This window comes from Lacerta agilis, chromosome 11, assembly GCF_009819535.1.
Source record: "Lacerta agilis isolate rLacAgi1 chromosome 11, rLacAgi1.pri, whole genome shotgun sequence".
Taxonomy (NCBI): domain Eukaryota; kingdom Metazoa; phylum Chordata; class Lepidosauria; order Squamata; family Lacertidae; genus Lacerta; species Lacerta agilis.
Genome location: NC_046322.1, coordinates 41,324,495 through 41,345,944, shown reverse-complemented (window position 1 = coordinate 41,345,944; position 21,450 = coordinate 41,324,495). Strand labels below are relative to the sequence as shown.

Below are 21,450 nucleotides of genomic sequence, written 5' to 3'. Positions count from 1 at the left end.
GTGCTCTCAACCATTCCTCATAAGGCTTGGTTTCCATATCCTTTAATCACAGCAAGCAGATAAGCAGGTGAAAGGCACTTCTAGCCCCTGAGGCTACCTGAGTCTCCAGTGTCTAATTTCTTGGACATGGGGACCACTCTCTCACAGTGCCTCTGCCTTGCCAAGATTCAAGCTCAGAGTACTTTCCCTCATCCATCCCACCGCTGTGCCCAGGCAACAGTTCAGGGTCTGCCCAGCTTCTCCTGACTCAGGTGCTATGGAGAAACAGCGCTGATGGCATCTTAGCCTAAAACTCCTAATGATCACTTCCAACAGCTTCATGTACATATTACCGTATTTTTTGCTCCATAAGACGCACTTTTTTCCTCCTGAAAAGTAAGGGGAAATGTCTGTGCGTCTTATGGAGCGAATGCATGGTCCCTGGAGCCAAATTGCCCAGGGAGGAAAGGCAGATCCTGCTTTTTCTGTTTTAGAAAGAGCTAAAGGCTAACAAGAGGGAAAGAGAGTGTTGAAAGGAACCCGCTCAACAGCTGATTGCAGGAGATCGGGGAGGGAGATAAGGGAGCTAGCTCCCTTCCTGCCCCGCCCAGGCCCCTTGCACAGTAGTTCCTTTGGGAGGGCTGAGGATCCTGGGAAATTGAGTTTTTCAGCCATTTGGGGCTTTCTGTTACTTTTCCTCTTGCTTACTGGTTTGCTTTCTTCTTGCTTCCTATTACCTACTGGTGCTTACTGGTTTGTACTGGTTTGCTTTCCTCTTGCTTCCTATTACCTGCTGGTGCTTACTGGTCTGTACTGGTTTGTACTGGTGCTTACTGGTTTGTAAGCAATGCTTTTCCCCCTTTACAAAAGCTGCACAAATCTGAACTGATCCTCAAAAAGCAGGGCTTTTCCCTTTGCAAAAAAGCTGCAAAACTTTGAGCTGATTCTCAAAAAAACCCATGGGTTTTAGAGGGGGAAACCCAGAAAAATATTTTTCTGGTTTCCTCCTCTAAAAACGAGGTGCGCCCTATGTTCCGGAGCGTCCTGTGGAGCGAAAAATACGGTAAATCGGTAAATAGCATTGGGGATACAATAGGACTTCACCCTGGCCATTCTGTCATACCTGTGGAAGTTTTCAGCAGAAAAGCAAAAAGCACATTTTTTTATAACATACATGCAGGCATATTTTTAGAATTTGGAGAGAATATGCACCTAACTTATACTCACAAGCAAAGGATTGCAGCAGGAAGTTACAACCTATCAAGGCATGCTGTAGCCCAGTTCCTGTTCATTGCAAGCCCCGCTTGCATCAGAGGAGGTTAAAGAGTGCCAGTGTTTCTTGAGCTGCACCTTTTGTTATTATGCAGCAAGATTACTTATTATTCCTGCCCAACAAAGCCGAAAATGTGGTTATTGTATAAGCATTTGTTTATCACAGTTTAGCCCATTAATCGGAACAATGCTTGGAATAAAATCTGCATCAGCTAATTGTATTCCTTAGTGACAAACCATTCATCATGTTTTTAAGTATGAGTTTCTTCATCACCCCCACCTACTTAATTTGATACCTAATTATTTGTGGGAGTAGTACGTTTACTTTCTGCTTTATATTTAAGGGGCAAATCTGTTTGTTCTTAATTGAAATGCATTGCAAATCTGTATATATATATATATATATATATATATATATATATATATATATAGACATAAGAGAGAGTGAGTTTGTTCTTTAACCAGAAAAAAACCAACAAAATTGTTGATCTTTGGCTGACTGCGCTGCAAAGGCCACATGCAGTCGGCCTTTTATGTGTTCTTGCCTGGCTGGCCAGCAAGTAATTCCCCCATAACTTGGGCCCTGATTGGCCCATTTGAACCCAGCTTACTGGCCAGGCAGTCACATCCCCATGGCCATGACAGCTGGGGGAATTTCCCATCAGCCGGCAACTATGGGGGTCCGGCTGCCAGGAAGGAGGCGGACAGCGATGATCTGCAACCAACACCCAACTGGGAAACGGTGAGTGTCCTAAAATGTAAAACGGCATAGCAGAGATAAAACTGAGGAAACAAACAGGTCTTTGCCTGCCACAGAAATGGCATCAAGGAAGATCCCATGTGAGCTTTTCTGGGAAAGGCATTCCAACGTCTGGGCCCCAACATTGAAAGCTCACCACTCTCCGCCAGCCTGCTACATTTCCCTTGGCTGGGGCACACAAGAAAAGGCCTCTGATGAAGTCATCTTAGGTAGCATCCATTGATAGCCTTATCAGTTATGCCAACATGAGTGCAATTGTTATATCAATGCCACCATAGTGTTAGCAGTTGACTTAATGTTTTATTGGTATAATGAAAGCATTGTAGTCTTAACTTCACAACCCCAATATTATTTGGACATATGTTAGCTGCAGCCCTATCCTTGAACTTGTCTAGCTAGTGTAATGTGAGGATAGCACTGTACCGTAAGATGTGAACACACTTGTTAGGGGCCACGAAAGGCTAAATATCTATGTTTTCATGTCAAGAAAGATTAAATGGTTTTGCAGAAAGGGAGAATACCATTTTGATAAGGACGGTCTTCTCTAAAGTGAGTGCAAGACCCTGAGAATTGATTCTCTCCAACCATCAGTAAATCACCAACCTGCTGCTCAGGGGAAATACCTGTAAGAACAAAACAGATCGCATATCCCTAAACTGGTAATGGGAGCTTCTTGATCTATGAAATAACAATTGAAAATACAAATTATTGTATTTCACATTCTCTGTAGCAGCAGCTACTCACAGTTTGCAAAGGAATGGGAAGGATCCTGTATTCTACTGGCTAAAACTGAGTTACTGGTAGGTAGCCGTGTTGGTCTGCCATAGTCAAAACACTTCAGAAGAAGTGTGCATGCACACGAAAGCTCATACCAAGAACAAACTTAGTTGGTCTCTAAGGTGCTACTGGAAGGAATTTTTTATTTTTTATTTTTTAGTTTGTTTTGGCTAAAACTGAATAGACAAAGTCATATCAGAACAATTTTCTTCTAAGGGGCTGAAAACTGTTTGTCTACAATATCTGCATGCCCTTGAAAATCCTTTATATTTGTACTAAGAAATTAGGAAGTCAATGCTGTGGGAGTATGGGGTATCGGCATTTTGTCAAATGGGAAAAACCCTGTGAAAATGCAATGAAGTCCCATTGAAATCAATACATTTGAAACTTGGAAAATGTACCAGTTCAGTTTTAGTTTCATTGAACTAAATGGATTTGGTACATTTAAGAATTGAGGTACTTGTTGAGAATAATCACACTGTAGCTTTTTCTGGGGCAGGCTGTACATAGGGAATTACTTAGTGCCACACATATAGAAAATTCAGGCTGAAAAGGTCGAAACCTGCTATCAGTCAGCAAAAGTTCAGGTAAGTGCGCTTAAAGATTTAAGACACTAAAAATCCATTTGCATTTAACATATATATAACTAAGAAGTTGAAATATGTTGGCTGAATAGAAATCACACTGTGAATACAATAAATATTTTAAAGTTGTTCTGATGCTTTCCATTTAAGTTACTGTCCTGTTTTTTCACGGTTTGTAACAAATATAAAAGTATTGGCATCTGTCTGTCTCAAGACACAATGGAGTGTGCTTCTGGGGGTGAAGTCGCTGTGTTAGCAGCACCTAAGTAACCTCCCTGGGGAGCAAGCCTGGGCAATGTGTATGGAGGTCCCAAGGGTGTCTAGACAACAAATAAAGAATAGAAGCCACTACCGTATTTTTCGCTCCATAGGGCGCACCAGACCATAGGGCACACCTCGTTTTTAGAGGAGGAAACAAGGAAAAAAACATTTTTCTGGTTTTCCTCCTCTAAAAGCCCTGTTTTTTTTGTTTTTTTTTGATGATCAGCTAAAAGTTTTGCAGCTATTTTTGCAAAGGAAAAAGCCCTGGTTTTTTTAAGGATCAACTAAAAGTTTTGCAGCTTTTTTGCAAAGGAAAAAACCCTGTTTTTTGAGGATAAGCTAAAGGTTTTGCAGCCTTTTTTGCAAAGGGAAAAGCAAAGCTCCTTTTGCAAAGGGGGAAAAGGAAAGAGGAAAAGCTCTGTTTTTATGGGGTTCAACTCACATTTCTGCAGCTTCTAAAGGAAAGGGAGCCTTTTCTACAGTTTCCAGACAGATAATCTAATCAGCCAGTCACATGTAGCTGGGGAAACAAACAACCTCCCTCTGCAGCACATTCAACTAAGGAGGGCTGGGCTGAAAGGGAGCCAGGACTCTTATCTCTCTCTCCCGATCTCTTGCTGATCAGCTGCTGAGCGGGGTCCTTTCAACACCCCCTTTTCTCTTTGTAAAATAAAAAGCATGATCCTCTTTTGGCCCCTGGGAAATTCAGCTCCAGGGACCACCATTCGCTCCATAAGATGCACAGATATTTCCCCTTACTTTTTAGGAGGAAAAAAGTGCGTCTTATGGAGCGAAAAATGCGGTATATTAGAAGGAAGAGTTGCAAACAGAGGCGGAGGAAGCCGCTCGGGCACCTGGGGCTAGTCGCCCATAGGGACGGGGCAAAGGTGGGGTGAGCCGCCCATAGGGGCGGGTTACACCGCCGGACCTTTGGAGTATGCCTGCCTCCTCCCACTCAGCCACTCTACAGCTGGGGGGGAGGCTGCAGTCATACCGTTTGGGCAGGAGAGACGCATGGCTTGGGCACGCTGCAGGCCCCACAGTGAGTGCTGCCTGGCATTTTGTCACCCCCTCAGTGCTGAAACCCGGGTGCAACCTGCACCCACCGCACCCCCCCTTACTCCACCCCTGGTTGCAAGATACTGGATAACAAGGACTTAATAGCAAAAGAGCAATATACGTTTGTAAATGTCTTTCACTGACAGCCCATTCTCAAATAGGCAGAAACCTCTGCAAGGCGCTTCTGTATAGAGAAAGCCTTCAGCTAACCAGAGTCCCATAATAGCTAAGATGCAGCTGGGAAACAATTGAACCTGCAGTTAAGGCTGAGGTAAACATGACAGTGCTGGTATCAGGTATTGTGACCTAAATAACATTTCCCAGCGGTAGGCCATGTGGGAAATTGCAGGAAAGTTGGCAATGCTTCAGCAGCTTATTACTTATGGGCTGTTTTATGTAAGCTTTAGTGACAAAACTGCCATGGGTTACAGCTATCTGCTCCTGTCCATTAAAAGCAAACTGTAATTTATTTATTTATTTAAAAATGCAATATTCGTAGTGAGGCATGCATCACTTTACATTAGGCGATGTCAAGCCTCATCACCCCCATATTGTTTAATGTACATTAGCCTCATACTGTGTGTGCATAGTGCCGTTGTACAGATTGAAGGAGTTATTATCTGACACTTTCAACATAAATAAAATGACTTCAATTACCAGCCTAGCAGGAAGTCAATATCAAGTCCTTCCTTGAAATTAAAAAATTACAATTCAGCACATCTCTTGGTATTAAGAAGGGGAAAAAAACCCTCTCATACAGTGAAATTCAGCTACAACAAGCAATCGCGAGGGGCTCAGGGAAGCATTAATCTGCAGGCACAAGCCCAGATGAAACAATCAAGTATCTGAATCCAGAAACTAGAAGCATAAAATATACTAGTTGATGGTGTGGAATTGAGATCATTAGAAAGATTCCAGCATGAAAAAAACAACAAATATATTTGACAAAAACAAAGCTCAAAGGCTATCTAAGAAAACAAAGTGTAACAAGGAACAGAAAGGAAACAGAACTAGTTGCAAACAATAGGGATGTCCAAGAGTCTTTTGCTGATGTTAACAGTTGCTGCGAAAGGAATCCCTGATCTAGACTTTGTACAGAGCAGAAATGAATTTGAGCTCCACCACAAGAATTGAGTTTCAAAGCTTTAGTGCAGAACAGTCTTAAAACAGCTACAGTCATACCTCTTGTTGCGTCCGCTGCGGGTTGCAAACGCGGCAAACCCGAAGTGTTTACTTCCGGGTTTCGGCGCATGCGCAGAAGCGTTCTGCGCAGTTTGCGCATGCGCGGAAGCGTGATATTGCCACTCGGGATGCGGACTTTTCGGGGTGCAAACAGCAACCCGGAACGGATCGTGTCCGCATCCCAAGGTACCACTGTACAAGTAAAGGTTCCAAAATACTAAGTACAGTAACACATTGCTCTTAAACAACAGGTAGTGTAATCTCCTCTTCTTTAAGTTCAGTAATACAATTCAGTGACTTTTCTGTCTGGGCCTAGAGAGAAATCCTATGCAAGCATCTTGCTTGTTCATCATCACTGAGCTTCAGTGACCAACAAAGACAATGAGTCCTCCTCAGGTTTCAGTTCATGCTAAGAGAGATCTCTGCTTGGGTTTCTGGGAGAAGTCAGTTAACCTGAACATAAATATCCAACTTCTTCTCGCTGCATTTGCTATAGACAGACCTCCTGCTCGATTCAAAGCTCTCTGCATAGCATTTTAAGTACAATGCATTCAAGCATAATGTTTTTTTTAAAAAAATTAAACTTCTTTATTTAACATAGCAGCCTAGGAATGCATTTAAACCAGGGAAAAGTTGGTAGACAACAAGAAGCTCTGGTGGACTCAGACCAGATGAGGAAGTGGAACCACAGAAGGAGAAAGTGTTAGGGAGAAGGGGAGTCTATGGGTCTGGGATATAAGACACCTGGGGTTCGTAGGGGAGAAGGAAGAGAGGAAGAAGAATGGAAATCTTCTGAGGAGGAATGTGAAGGCTTTTGTGAGGAGGAATGTGAGGGCTTTTGGAGCCCAAGCCAAGAGTTGAAGGTAGCAAGGCGACTCACAGCAATGGTTAAATCCCCAGTGAGAACCATTAGCAGGAAGAAAGGATTCAGAGTTACAAGAGATTAGATGCTGCGAAACCCAAGGTTTATGGAAATGTAAGGTAAAGAGGTGGTTTGGCTGGTGGGATAAAGTCATCCATTGAGACCTGAGAAAGTAACCCAGCTGACTAAACAAAGGGACTGTTTCAGTTCAGACCGAGTGCTACTGTGTTTGTTTGAACAGGAGACTGAAACATGGAGCCTACAATGTTGAGGTGCCCCAAGGTTAGCCCTGGCATGACAGTAACCAGTATTTAGAATAATTATGATTATAGTTTCAATTTCTATATTATACTATTCAATTCAATAACCTTGATTAGGCATAACAGACCAAACGATTTCAGAGCAGACATTGTATATAAAATATTTAAACTATAAACTCAACAAAATAAGGTTTGTATTAATTAAATCTTTAACACTAAAATTCACTACTAATCCATATTATACTATTATCCTAAAACAAATGATTTGGTATTGACTGGATTTTCTTGAATATTGCACTGATTTCCTACTTTTTCAGCATTGAGAAACAATACCAGATTTAGCCTTCTTCTTCTTCTTCTTCTTCTTCTTCTTCTTCTTCTTCTTCTTCTTCTTCTTCTTCTTCTTCTTCTTCTGTACAAAACAAAAAGTACATGAACTGGATAGAGGAATGAGAGGAAGCCGGAGGTTTAGTGAGGAATGAGAGGAAGCTGTAGCACCTTCTCAGGAATAGCCATCATAGGACCCAGTCCCAGTGGTCAAGGATAACGGGCCTATTCTAAGCCTTGGATAGGAGAAAAAACCCTCCACAGGGAAGGTGCAGAAAGTGTAGCATAGAAGTGGAAGTTCTTTATCCCTCGTGTTGATCCGTGATAGAAGTGCACTTACACTTACAACCCCAAGCAAAAGTTTATGGATTAATTGTTTAAAATGGCAACTCCCATATGAAACTCCAGAAGAGGATTTGATTGGAGAAACAAAGCCTCTTTCTTTCTTTCTTTCTTTCTTTCTTTCTTTCTTTCTTTCTTTCTTCTTTTTGCTTCACTTGAAATATTGCGGTTCTCCCCTAGTTCCACGCATGGGTCGTGATGCACTAGATCAGTTTGTGCTTGCCAGTCTCACTTTAAATCAATTCGAAGATATTTTTGTGTGCACACTTAGCAAACTACCGATTGCACTCCAGGTGCCGCAAAATCAATGCCAAGGAAAAGCTAAGCAATTTAGATGGCTTCTCCTGCCGAAACGGTATTGCACAAAATTCAGAGGGAGCTGACACAAACTAAGAGGCTGAAAGGGATTTAACCAACCAAGTAGTCAAAAACTCTGAAACGCTGGCAAGATCAGATGCCATACATGACACAAGTGTTGGGTTAGGTTTTAATTCCAGTGCTTCTCCTTCTGTAAGAAAAGTTTTATTGGAATGTTGAAGAGAATAGACAAAATTCAAAAGTTTTTCCAGCAGAGCCTTTTGGGTTTCTTTTCCTTTTTGTGTGTGTGCTAAATAGTTTTTATTAAACTGTTTTGTGTTACAAAACAAACGGATAAACAGGGAAAGGTAATCTATTGTCTCCACTTTTAATTCACAGCCTTTTTCACAGTCTGTTCACACTTTTGTCAAAGACATCTTGCATTTGGGGGAAGAGTGGCAGGGAGAGAGATGGGGGTATTGTTCTTTTGCCTGTTATTAGTGTATTGGGTTTGTGTCAGCATCATGTGGGTAGATCCTTTGTTTATGTATTCATTTATTTTTATTGATAACGTGAGAGATTGGGGGGGTCTCAAGTTTGGTTGGTTGCATTCAGTTGATTGCAGTATGACTTGTTTGTATGTGTTCGTGGGGGCAGGGTTAGGTTGTTGGGTCAGGTTAGCCATATCAATTCGTATGTAGTTGGGGGTGGGAATAGGTCCTTGTCCTGTTGTGCTGTGTATGTGGTAAAGGGGAACCATACCGGGATGAAAGTGTCCTCAGTGGGCCGGCAGCTGTAACTACTTTGCTTTCATCATTATAATCTTGCTATCACGCATGGAGGCATAGCTGTCAACTTTTCCCTTTTCTTGCGAGGAATCGTATTCGGAATAAGTGAATTTCCCTTTAAAAAGGGGGAAAGTTGACAGCTATGCATGGAAGCGTAAAGTACAATGCAAACTCAGTAAATAAAAGATACAATAAAATGGCTCCCCCTTCAAAATGGACATGATGAAGCAGCGATGCCTCTCCCCAGGGCTCTGGATGCAGATTAAACAAGTAATCTGTGCACAAAGCCCTAGGATGAGCAATGCCTACCTTTAAAGCCCCAAACAACCTGGGGCTAGGATGCCTAAAGCAGGGGTGGGGAATCCCCCAAGCTTCTCTCTCGGGCCCTTAGGACCAACCTATCCCTCTTCTCTGGCCATGCCCCTCACTGTCTCTAGTATAGTGTACCAGTTAGCATATTAGAGTAGGACCTGGGAGACCAGGGGTTCAAATCGCCGCTCAGTGATGAAGCTCCCTGGGTGGTCTTGAGCCTGTCACCGCCTCTCTGCTTAACTTACCTCATGGGGTTGTTGTGAGGATAAAATAAGGAGAAAGAGAACTGTTTATGCCACCTTGGAGCAATCACTGCGAGAAGTAAGGTTACAGGGAACCAGGCAGAGGGCCTTTTCGGTAGTGGCCCTGGCCCTGTGGAACGCCCTCCCATCAGATGTCAAGGCAATAAGCAATTATCTTACTTTTAAAAGACATCTAAAGGCAGATGTCTATTATTATTATTATTATTATTATTATTATTATTATTATTATTAAGCTTTTGCCCGGCTGGAATGTGTGGTGATGTTGCTTGCTTGCCTAGATGGTGTGCGTGTGCAGAAACCTCTGGCTTGTGTGTGTGGAAATAAAGAGGCACCTATAGTGTACTGAGCTCCAATTGGAGGCATGGCCGGTAGGAACAGATGAGAGGGCTTTCTGAGTGATGGCACCTGCTTTCTGGAAGTTCCTGCCTGAGGGGGTCCATATGTGGCACAAAACCTTTTTGCTTGCCCTGCATGTTGGTTTATTTGTCTGAATCTCTTCTTTAGTTTTTCTGGTTTCAGTGTTTAAGTTTGTAGTCCTGTAAGCACTTTCATGGGAGTAAGCCCCACTGAGCTTACTTCAGAGTAGAAATGCATAGGATCAAACGGTCAGAGATAGAATTTAGGGTTTTTCCCCTTTACCCTTTGAAAATTAAACACCTTGCACATGTTTGCCGGGAGAAGACCTCCGAAATACATCTACCATGCGCATGTGATTTATTTTAGTCACAAAGCTGCAGCATCTAATGATCTTTATGATTATAATTATAACCTGCACTCAGCGTAATTATAGAGCCAAGCATAACTGCTGAAATAAATAAGTGATAATAGAGTAGAACGGCTTTTTAAAAAACTGAACGCAGAAACCAAGAACTACATGGAACAGCGTAAAGCTGTGGAAACCTAAGTCAGATTTAAATCTTCTGCAGAACAACTCTAAGCAGTTTTCACTCAGAAGTATAAAAGCTGACCTTCCGGAAAGGCCTTAAATAAGCCTAACCCGTTGTTGTCAGGATTTTTCAAGCCAATTGGAGACTTGGCATCATTCATTATTTCAATAAGGGTCCTTTTGTAGGGTGGGCATTCCTACAAAGTTACAAAACTAAAATTTAACAGTTTTCTCATTTCTTTCCTAAAGGGAAGAGCTTTTGCTAGCTGGTGTACCAAAATATCCATATCCAGATTACTTGACCCGCACAGAAATAGCACTAAGGACAATAATTGAGACTCAGGTAAGAACAGTTATTAAAATGAGTATTTGCTTAAGTATAATTCTGTGTACAACACACCCAGGACTTGCTGTTATAGACCTTAATTACATTCATTATAATAACATGTTATTTTTAATTAATACTCTAACCAAGGCATGATGCCCTTTGATAAAGACCAGATGTACATGTGAAGTCCTGATTTATTTTATGTATATTTCTAAGAACTGGGTCCAGGTACTTGGATTGTCCCATATTTATTTATTGAACATATTTGCATCCCATCTTTCTAATATCCATGTGGGTCTTCAAGGTAGCTCATAGCAAGTCACTAAAACAATAACAAGAATCATGTTATTGTTATTGTCATGTAAGCCTTCTCCAAACATGACTGCTAGCTGTGATCTCATCTTCTCCATCACCAGTAGTGTTTCGCTCCCTGAAATAGCTTGCTTGAATGCATGCTTGTCTTTTAGAGACCATTAGCCAGTTTAAAGCTTGAATATGGTCCCAGCCACTAGAACAACTGCCTCCTGGGCAGTGCTATTTTTCTAGAAAAAGAGGTGCCGGAACTCACCATCCCTTGTTCTCTTATAATGGCAATTGTGCCCACTTGAGAGGTGCTGGAACTGAGTTCCGGTGAGTTCTGGCTGGAAAAAAGCCCTTCTCCTAGGGAATATTGCTTCCATCACTGACTGAGTGACTTCTAGCTGCTCAACCCTACACTCTTGATTCAGAGCACTTGGGCAGGGGGGAGCTGCCATGTGGTTTGAATGCACAGAACAAGAGCAGAAAGCACAGCTTAAATAATCCTGGTTCCGCATGGCGGCCATGTAATTTCTGACCCACATGATTCTATAATGAGGATATTTTGCAAGCCACTTTAAGGATGCTTCCTGATGACGTGCTTATTGAACGTCATCTTGATATGTTTGCAGAGGAGTTAGATGACATTGGCTATGAGCAGTCGTTCCAATTTGTGTGCAAGGAGCTTTTTTCAGTGCATTTCCCCATTCCTTTCCTTATTGCTACAAGTCCAATTGTGTGTGTGTGGCAGGGGGAGTGGATTTGTTGTGTTGAGAGCTCCAACTTTAATTGCACAACCTGATACAGGTGGGTAGCCGTGTTGGTCTGCCATAGTCGAAACAAAATAGGAAATTCTGTCCAGTAGCACCTTAGAGACCAACTGAGTTTGTTCTTGGTATGAGCTTTCGTGTGCATGCACACTTCTTCAGATACACAGTGTATCTAAAGAAGTGTGCATGCACACGAAAGCTCATACCAAGAACAAACTCAGTTGGTCTCTAAGGTGGTACTGGAAAGAATTTCCTATTTTGTTTGCACAACCTGAATTTGCCAATATGTGATTAAATCCCACCTGAAAATAATGACAGTCTCGAAGTACCCTGGGAGCCACTTGGGGCTATAAAGGGTTTCCTAAAAAATATTAATAAGAGTGCCCCCATTTCCAATGTAGTGGAAGAATGCTAGTTTATTGAACCATTTGCTAAAAATACACTAGTAGAGTTCGCATTTTTAGAAGTGAAAAATAAGCAACATGCCCTTATTACTTTCACACAACTTGTTAAAAGGGTCAACCAGTTAAGTGATTTGTTAATCACAGTTTTCTGCACATTTGCACTTAGAGCTAAAAAAAAATTCTCACAAAATTATCCTCAAAAGTGCCCTCTGTAAATTTTATTGGTGAATATTCTCAGGGTACTTGCTGAATATTCTCCAGGTGTGTATATTCAGCACTATCATCTGACAGCCAAATATTTTGTAGCTGGGCTCAACATTTTGAAGTATCTGACAGCTGGCATGGAGAAATAGCCATCATTGTTGGAAAAATCAGTACTTGACAGTCTTTCACAGCTGACATGTGTTAATAATCAGCATTACAGAACCACTGACAGTTGACACCTGGTAGCAATCGGCTGCTATGGGGTTGCAGTATGTGGCAGTGTTTGACAGATGACTTGCAACAGAATTCAGAAAATTTTGTATGAATGACATTCATTCATGTAACCCATAAAACAATCTGAATTTTGCCATTAAATTTCAATTTCAACCATTACACACACACACACAATTGATGTCAAATTTCAGCATCAATTTCATTGGATTTTGAAGCCATGCCTGTTAATTTCCACTACAAATTTCATAACCGGCACGTGCAAATATGAGATCTGTATTAAATATTGATATTATATATTCTGCAGTTTAAATAGGTTCCCTACTGTATGCATAGGCTAACTTTGCCCCCAGAACATTTGCCACTATCTGAAGCACTTAGAGTTTCCTGGTGCCGCTTATTTTAAGAGGCACGTCTGAACTCACTGCTCCAGAGCCTGCAGCTGCCACCGTCTATTTCAGAGTTCCTTCGGTTCAAAGTATTGGAGATTTCCACATCATATTTTATTTTTAAAATTTTAATCTGGCAGCCCTTGAAGCAATTGGGGTAGAAGGTAGTAGTGCTGCTTCTTTATAAGTATTCCATTCAGCCATTTCTCTTTCTGACTCTAATCTTATGGGAATAGGATGTTGGATGGAGAAAAGAGTACAATTTTATTGTGGAGCCAGAAACGTTCAATTCCCCATTTCAGCTTTGAATCTAGCTCAGTGGTTTGTCTAGGGCAAGTTGCTCACTTTCTGCCTTGCCATGTGGTGGGGAAAGAGTAATCAACATTATCATTAATGATCAGAGTCCTGCAGAACTTGGAGATGTTCCATAAACACTCGGGTCTTGAGGTTTTCTTCTTCCCATCTTTTGCATAACTGCCTGGAACATTATTTCTGAAAAGTGTTTAAAATCTGCTATTATTAAGCCAGTTTGGGGAATGAAAGGAAAGGAATATACGTTTTCTGATACATTAAACAAGCTTTTAGAGTTAATTCACCATTGAGTTCTGACTCTGGAGGCAGTGAAAATACTAAGTGCGCTGAAATATATTTTATAACTCAGAGCAGTTCTGCCAGCCGATAATAAATGCCCACAAGCTACTAGTTTGCTTACAATACTCTGTTAGAAGGAAGGCATTTTATTATTTAAGGTTAGCCAGCCCATAATGTAATTGGGGGCATCCCATAAAAGCAATCATCCCCCCTTAAAAAAAACACAGTTTTCTCAGACTCTGAAATCTTTCCCCCCATGTTTAAAAGTCTTATCACTTCTTTTTAATGCAGTGATTATTTCTAAACCCTTTCTCCCTTTCCCTTTTTAAAATCCTAATGTCCCTTCTCTTTAATAAACGACACATTTTTATTGCTGTTTTATTCTAAGCTGCAGTTTCTATGCGTAAGACCATACCTTCAGGGCCTCCATTAATGCAGTAAGGATGTTATCACCGAGGCTCAAAACAAGATGCAAACTTTTCCTTGACTACAGCCATAAACAGTTTTAGTCTTTCTGGTACATCATTTGTGCCCCTGACATTGTCTGTTTTCCTTTGTAGAGGTTGTACTTTGTTCCATACACACACCCATTTTCTTGTGCTGGACACGTGGTCAAACAGTGAGCTTAGGCTAAGAAGATCAATGCAAATATTGCTCCTTTACAGAGGCCGTCTTCAATGCAAAGAACTTCATGATAAAAAACTTAGCTAGGCTAAGGTCTTGCCACAACAACATGCTTCTAACACAACAGCTTCTTCACACAGCTAGTGCAATTCTCCCGCCTTTCCCGTCCAACTATCCCCCGTCCATTTTCGTTGCTTCTTTTTCTTCCCTCTTGCTATTTCATCTCTCACACTCTTGATAAAATCATTCCTACACCTTTTCATATTTCTTTGGCCTTCAGATACACTGCTGCATCCATCTTTCTGTCTCTTGTGAGGAAGATTAATTCTCATATCATTTTTTCGAGTGGGCTACTTTTTCTGAGGTGATTTTACCACACTATTTCTGTGTGGTGACCATGTCATATGAATGCAGCTTTTTTCAGGTACTAGAGAGGCATGGTTTTTTCTACATGAGGGGAATGTCTCACGTTCATAGCTTTCCTTTGCTTTATATGTGCTACAATTCACTATGTGATCACCTCATGAAGTGAGGATGACAGAAGGGAACAAGAGGCGGGCGATGGAAGCCCAAAGGCCAATATGGTGCACCAAGTAGGGTGCTGGTGGGTTTCTGATATAAGTTGTATATCTCTGCTCAGAGCCCTTCTCACATTACAAAAATTCCCACATGATTTTTTTTTGCGGGGGAATTAATATGGAATCTGCTTAGAGATTATTGTGTGATGTGCAGGTTTTTCATTGGCAAGCTGTGAATATACATGTGTTTATGTTGATTGTACATACATACAAACATTGAATAGCTCACAGATGTGATCATATATGAAATTAACACATACAGTGTTAATGTTGTGTGTAAATTTCTACAAGGGAATTCTACAACACTTGAGATTACTGTGTAGAGTTTGGGCAAGTCAATAGCTCTGAGTGCAATCTGCCTCAAACAACTGTTGTGAGGACAAATGAGAATGGAAAACATGCTTTCAACATATGAAATAATGCAATAGGTTATTAGAGAAGGGATGAGAGGTTAATATGCAATGTACTGTTATTTCCAGAACATGTGGAATATATTATTATTAATTTAAAAATGTGGGACAAAGTTTGCCCTCCCCCAGAATTCACACTGCCTTTTCTCACCCCCCCCCCCCGCCCCCAATGCTGGCACTGTTAATAAGACCCCATGCTGAACTTCTCGTTTATTAATATGCTTAAGAGCTGGATGGGATTCTCAAGTCGTAGTTTCTGCTATTTGAGATTTAAGCAGGGTAATGTCAAATCAAAGTCTGTATCAGCGAACGATTCCTTTTCTTTCAGAAAAGTAACACATTTCTTGCTTGGAAAACAATAAGAATTGAGCAGGGCAGGAGTTTGCCTTTTGGGAGATGCATTCTGAACTGGAGCGTGGTGGATGATTTACACATTTTAATGTGCATAAAATTAATGTACAACTTTCATGCGCTATGCATATCTGTGGTGCTTGCCAGCGTTTGTGACATTGATAGCACCCATGTTGTGTGCCTTTTGATGTGGTGCCTTTTGACATTTCACTTTAAGGTAACAGATCCTGGCAAGTTGGAAAGCGTGGCCATTCCTCTGTATCAGCTGAGGCTCCTGCTAGCTGGTTTTACCAAGTCCCTGATATTGCTAGCCATATGAATTACATGTGTGTGCATTTTATAGTATTATTTAAAAAATAATATGAAATTACATTTGAAGACGTGTAGTTCTCACACCTGCTTTTAAAATATTTGATCTTTACATTGTCAGTGAATTCTGCAATTTGCTTGAGACAAACATTGAAACTTGCCATTCTGAGTTCCTGAGGATCCTGTCATGAACCTGCAGACCCCACAACAGCACCATAGGAAATGAATACACTTTGTAGAGTATACCTTGACCAGGCTAGTGCCCCCCCAGATGTTGTTGGACTACAACCATACTGACAGGGACTGATGGAAATTGCAGTCCAACATCTGAAAGCACCAGCCCAGTGCCTGTTACTCCTTCAAATGAAGTTGCATGATGCATCACTGACTTTCCCAATGCCCAGTTCCTAAATTCCTGCCTTTAAATTATCCACATTTCCTGTCATGAATTGAAGTGTTTTATTTTTACACATATCAATATCACTACTAAAGCCACTTTTTCTTTCCTTTGCAACAGTGGGAGAGGGAATTGGAGATGAGGCTGAAACTTGAAGAAAAACTCCTGGCACTGGAGCTTAAAGAAAAACAGAAGTTGGAAGAAGAACGCTTCAAGAAAATAATGAAATGGCGATTAGAAAAGCTGAATAAGACAACTAAGCCCTATGAGCTTCCTCATAAACAAGGGGAGGAGGAGGAGGAGGAGGAGGAGGAGGAGGAGGAGGAGGAGCAGGAAGAGGAAGAAGAAGACAAAGAACTGACAGAGTCATGCAGCAGCACTCAACTGCGAAGTGCACAACTGTCACGAGCCTGAACACCAGCCCACTAAGGGGTTAACTTACACATTACAGGCAAATGCATGCAATGAATCCCAAGACTTTAGAATGAAAAGCCTAAGTGGAGGAGTAGGGAAGTGTTGTGCTCTTAAACCATTTCCTGCTGGTGGTTTTCTGCTCAAAATCGCTCCCACCTACATTTTTATCCACGGTGTACCAGGTGTTTATTAGGCTAAAACATGTGGTAGCTTAGGACCGATTGGGGGGGGGGGGGTGCCTGATACGAAGACTTTAGGCTCCCCTTCCCACCTCACTGCTTCTCTGCTCAAAACTGTGGCCTCCTGCAGCAAAGTGCCATGGGAGAGGAGTGGAGCAGCCCTCCCACCCATTGGTGACGCTGTGTTTGCCAGGGTGATGGGGCGGTGAGGTTACAGGAGCTCTGTGTTGGCGGCGTTGGCACCTTATAAGCCAGCAGCACCAACCTGGAGCTCCCTCAACCTCGCAACCACCTCACCTCTGCAGTATCTTAGGGTGTGGCTGCGCTGCTGCCAGGAAGATGCTGGTGCTGCTCCACCCCACCTCTTCCACTGCTGCTGGTCTCCTGGGACTGCTTTTCATGAAAAGAACAAGGCTGGGTTTCATAGCACTCATTTCCATGTAATGTGTCATCTGGTCTTACATCAAATTTCCTCGCCTGAAATACAGTGGTTATGGGAAAGCATTTTCTGAATTTTGTCTTGTTTCTTAGCACACTCAGGTGTTCTATGCGAGGTCAAGAGAAGCACACTGAAGATGCTCAGGGACAGCAAACCTTCTCACTCTTGTTCTCTTTATTCCACCTAATCATTTGTTTGTGCCTTGCAGAATTCCCCCAAAGTTTGTCTACACCCAAGTGAGCCAACATGGTGCCCTACATGTGTTGTTGGCTACAACTCCCATCAGCTCCAACCAGTATAGCCACTGGTTAAGGATGGTGGAACTGGAGTCTGCAGCATCTGAAGGGCATAATGTTGACTACCTGTGGTCTACATCAATACCTCCCATCCTTTCCTGTTCCCGCCCTGGTTGCTTGTTTTGCTACTGGTTCTGCCTCTTTCCCCAAACCTGTCCCTGCTGCTTAGTCTTTCTGTTGATATTTAGGCCTTGCTTGCTGCCTTACTCACTTACGCACATTGCTACATCTCCTGCTGTTTGATTTGCTTATTTAAAAATAACACAGTGGCTCTTGACTTGCTGTGACTTTTGAGCACACAGTTGACGCAGTCCTTGGCTACGTTAAATTAATGGTTCACAGTTGCATAGCTATTTCCCTCAACTCAGATCCTCATGTTAAAAGCTACCAGTGACCTCCATCATTCACTGTGTGTTGATGTCTGATGACTGTAAAGTTGAAACCTTAACCCTCTACTACAAGCATTCTGTAACTAGCTAATACAGCTGAAGAAATGCAGTCCACAATCAGACCCCCTAACTCCAAGGTTGAAATATGCTGCTTCTCTTTGAGTGTGTCTACACATGAGATGGTTGAGGTTTAGCTGCTGCACCTAAAGCAGATGGATGAGAAGTGGTCTTTGCAAAAGCACGGAAAATGTGATGCAGAAGAACCTGATCTTTACCTGGCACCACCAAGTGCCTCACATGGGCAGCGGGCACTGCAGTTCCCTCAACTGATGTTTACAGTTCCATTGTGGCATGGATTGTGGTTTACTCAGTAGGGATTGAGTAAACAGAAAACAGCTGTACAATTGCTCCGTTGTGGCCAATTCCGTTCAACCCACATTGCTAGTCTGTCAGTTGATGGCGAAGGTGGGGAGCAGAAGTCCTTGCGTGGTCTTCCACTAGCAGGGGTTGTTAGTTGAATCACTCCCTATGACTTCTACAAGCCTTCATTCCAACCTTACCTATTCCCTTCTCCATCCTCCAGGCAGTTTCACACTTTCTTCCACACTTCTTCATTCAAATAACTCCTCCTCTTCCCTTGCTATGGCTGGAAACGTGGAGCTGTAATATGAAAAAACCAATGTGTTGAAGGTCTGTGGAAGGCTTAGCCCCATGGCTTTTTTCTCTGGTCACGGAAATCTAATCTGATCTAGGTCACATTCTCTTTATTGGATGGAGGATTTTGAAGTCCCAAGGCTCTAAAATGCCTCCATACCAGTTTTATCTTTCTTTTCCAGAAAGGTGAGAGCAGGCTAGTCCTTTGATCACTGGCCAGTTATGTCCTAAAGTGGTGTTCCATCACTGCAATTAGGACTTACTTCCTTGGATGACTTTTGAACTATCTGCGCTGACTCTTACATATGAAAAGTACAAAGCAGTAGGGGAGGATCTCCTGGGTTTCCAAGTCATCATGGTTCTTATTGCTCCTCTTCCACACATACCAAGTATTTCCATACTTATCAAGATATCACACTAACACTATTATTACACATTATTCCATTGTGAATCGCTTCCTATGAGTCACTCTGAAGTGATCTCTCTCTCTCTCTCTCTCTCTCTCTCACACACACACACACACACACACAAGCATCCCTAAGGCATCTCCCGGAAAACGGCTTGCCAATGAGGACAACTACATCTCTGATCAGAGTTTTGTGCAAGTTTTCACAGTGGAAAAGCTGCCACAGTCTTTGCCTTTCCTTCTTTGACTATTTTGAGGGACAATTTGAGGAAAAGGTGATTATACCCATATCCTCTAGCAGTCCCACTTGAGTAAAAAAAATTAAATGGCTTGATTTGCACTGTTCCCAATTAAATTCTTTGACATATATGACCACACAGCACTTTTTTAAAAAAACTTTCTAAACAAGTAGTTGATATTCATTACTCAACAATGAAATATGAATTAGTGGTAAATAATTGATGAGAACAGTTATGAACCACCCATTGGAAAAAAAGAGAATAGGCGTCAGCTGTAGTTGTGTGAGAGAAAAATCTGGAAATAAACATGAGGATATAGCTGTTTTCATACCAGAATAATTAACATCAGCATAATCTCAACAGACGGGTATTAAAAATGCATATACAGTCAGCGAATGTAGATCTCTAGAAACATTGAATCTCATATTAATATTTTTGCTTCATTTTTGGAAGTAGCTCCTCAATATGTGGTAGGTCTACTGCATTGCAACTTTACTATGAAAGAACACCCTTAACTTTTTTGCACTTACCTTGTCATAATTGAGCCTCAGAATCAGTTTATATATGGGGTCATCAGATCCTACCCAAATCAAGGGTTGATGCAAGAAGATTTAAATGAGTCACACACTAACACCCATCTGTGGAACATGTGGACTCACCATTTAATTATCTTTTAAAAGTGATCGGATAAATCACTCCATATTTTTACCAGGCTACCATAAACACACTTCATTTTAATGTTTAGGAGTTGTGTAAATCTTGAAATTGCTGTACCCTAAAATTATAGGACCACATCCATTTAGATACTGGACTTTTCCCACTTGAGAAAACAGCAGTTAGATGCTCCTACAGTGTTTTGTTCTGCTGGGGGGGTGGGGGGGGTGGGATCTGATTATACCAGCCTTTCAAAGTTCCTTGAAAGTTGTTTTTTGATTTTTTTTTAAAACATGGTTACCTTCAGTTATGTTCCCAGCAGTTGTCCTGGAGGTTTGACCAAACTTCTTTCAACTAGTTGTAGATTCACTTGGAGGGGCATTCTAGGACCCGCCAAGACCTATGTACAGTTTCCAATATGTTGTAGGTTTGAAACTCTTCTGGTGATCCAAATCTGCCATCAAAATCTGGCTGAAAAAAGAATTTGGAAGCATCTTTAGGTGCAGTGCTGAACCCAAAAACAGAATTCTTAGAAATGGGTACTAAATCTAGATCACTTATTGGAACAAGTCCATTCAGATTGGCTTTTGATGTGGTAAGAGAAAGAAATATATCTCAACCGGCTCTCAAGAAGAGGCCTATTGGACCAACACAGTATTTTTCTAATCTTCCTAGTCTTGTATACAAAGGAGAAAATATGAAGTGTGGTCATATATGTTGACAATTCATTTGGAAAGAATGCTATTCAAAGGAAATTTTAATAAGACTTTAATATTTGTGTGCCCATACTGATAGTCTCTCTATCACCACTGGAGGACATCTTGATATCAACTTCCTCAATAGGTACCATTGCCTCCCATACAGGTGTCAGACCTCAACCAAAAGGGTTTAAAAGGAATAACAAACCTCAGTCACATGTCAAAGTCTCATGTTCTAGCTGCTGAAGCTCACTCCAGCAAGAGAAGTAAGCCATTCTGATATTTAAATTAAAACTATAATTTCTGCATTTGATTTGTAGGCTATTTCACAGAGAATCTTGCCTACTAGCCATGACTAGTTGCCCTCTGAAGTTCTTTAATCCTGTGCTCCACACAATGAGAGATCAGAGTTTTAAGATGAATCCAAAAGAATTCCATCACGTTTGACTGGTGCTTCCTGTGAAGGGGCTTCTGCAGGATTAATAGGGCATTAAAAATATAGGAATGGCCCTACTGCTCCAGCTTAGGTGTGTTCCAATAAGAGTTTTAGAATGGTGACTAAAATGGAAATGGTGATCCTTAAAAAAATGGAATATGCTGCAAGAGAAACTAAGATTAGGATGCATGGGAAGAACCCATCCTTCCTGAAAAAGCTGGCTCATATTTTGGTATAACTAGCTTTTCCTGGGGGAAGGTATTCTGTAGTTCAACTGACAGGATCCAATCCCCTACTCATGTTTTACACTTGTGTATCCAATACGCTTATTTAAAATTTTTTTTTGCATCAGTGAGAAGATTATCGTAGGGGTAAACTGCCTTCAAATTGAGCTGCTGCTCATCTGTTTCTTGGGGGACATGAAAAGCAAGTGAACCAACAACCATATTATACAAATTACTTATTTATGGGCCCACTGCCATCTGTTAAAAACAGGAGAAACACTTATTAAACTTGGAATATTTTGTAAGAATACAGTGTTAGCTGCAATAC

At 41.5% G+C, this 21,450-nt stretch overlaps 1 protein-coding gene across 1 annotated transcript in view; it reads left to right on the top strand.

Annotated features, from left to right (window-relative positions):
- Positions 1-16,531, top strand: part of TMEM232 (transmembrane protein 232) — a 129,111-nt gene extending 112,580 nt beyond the window's left edge. The window contains 3 exon segments of the mRNA XM_033164766.1: positions 10,461-10,554; positions 16,215-16,479; positions 16,482-16,531. Coding sequence (XP_033020657.1) covers positions 10,461-10,554; positions 16,215-16,479; positions 16,482-16,531 — 409 coding nt within the window.
- The last annotated feature ends 4,919 nt before the right edge of the window (positions 16,532-21,450 follow it).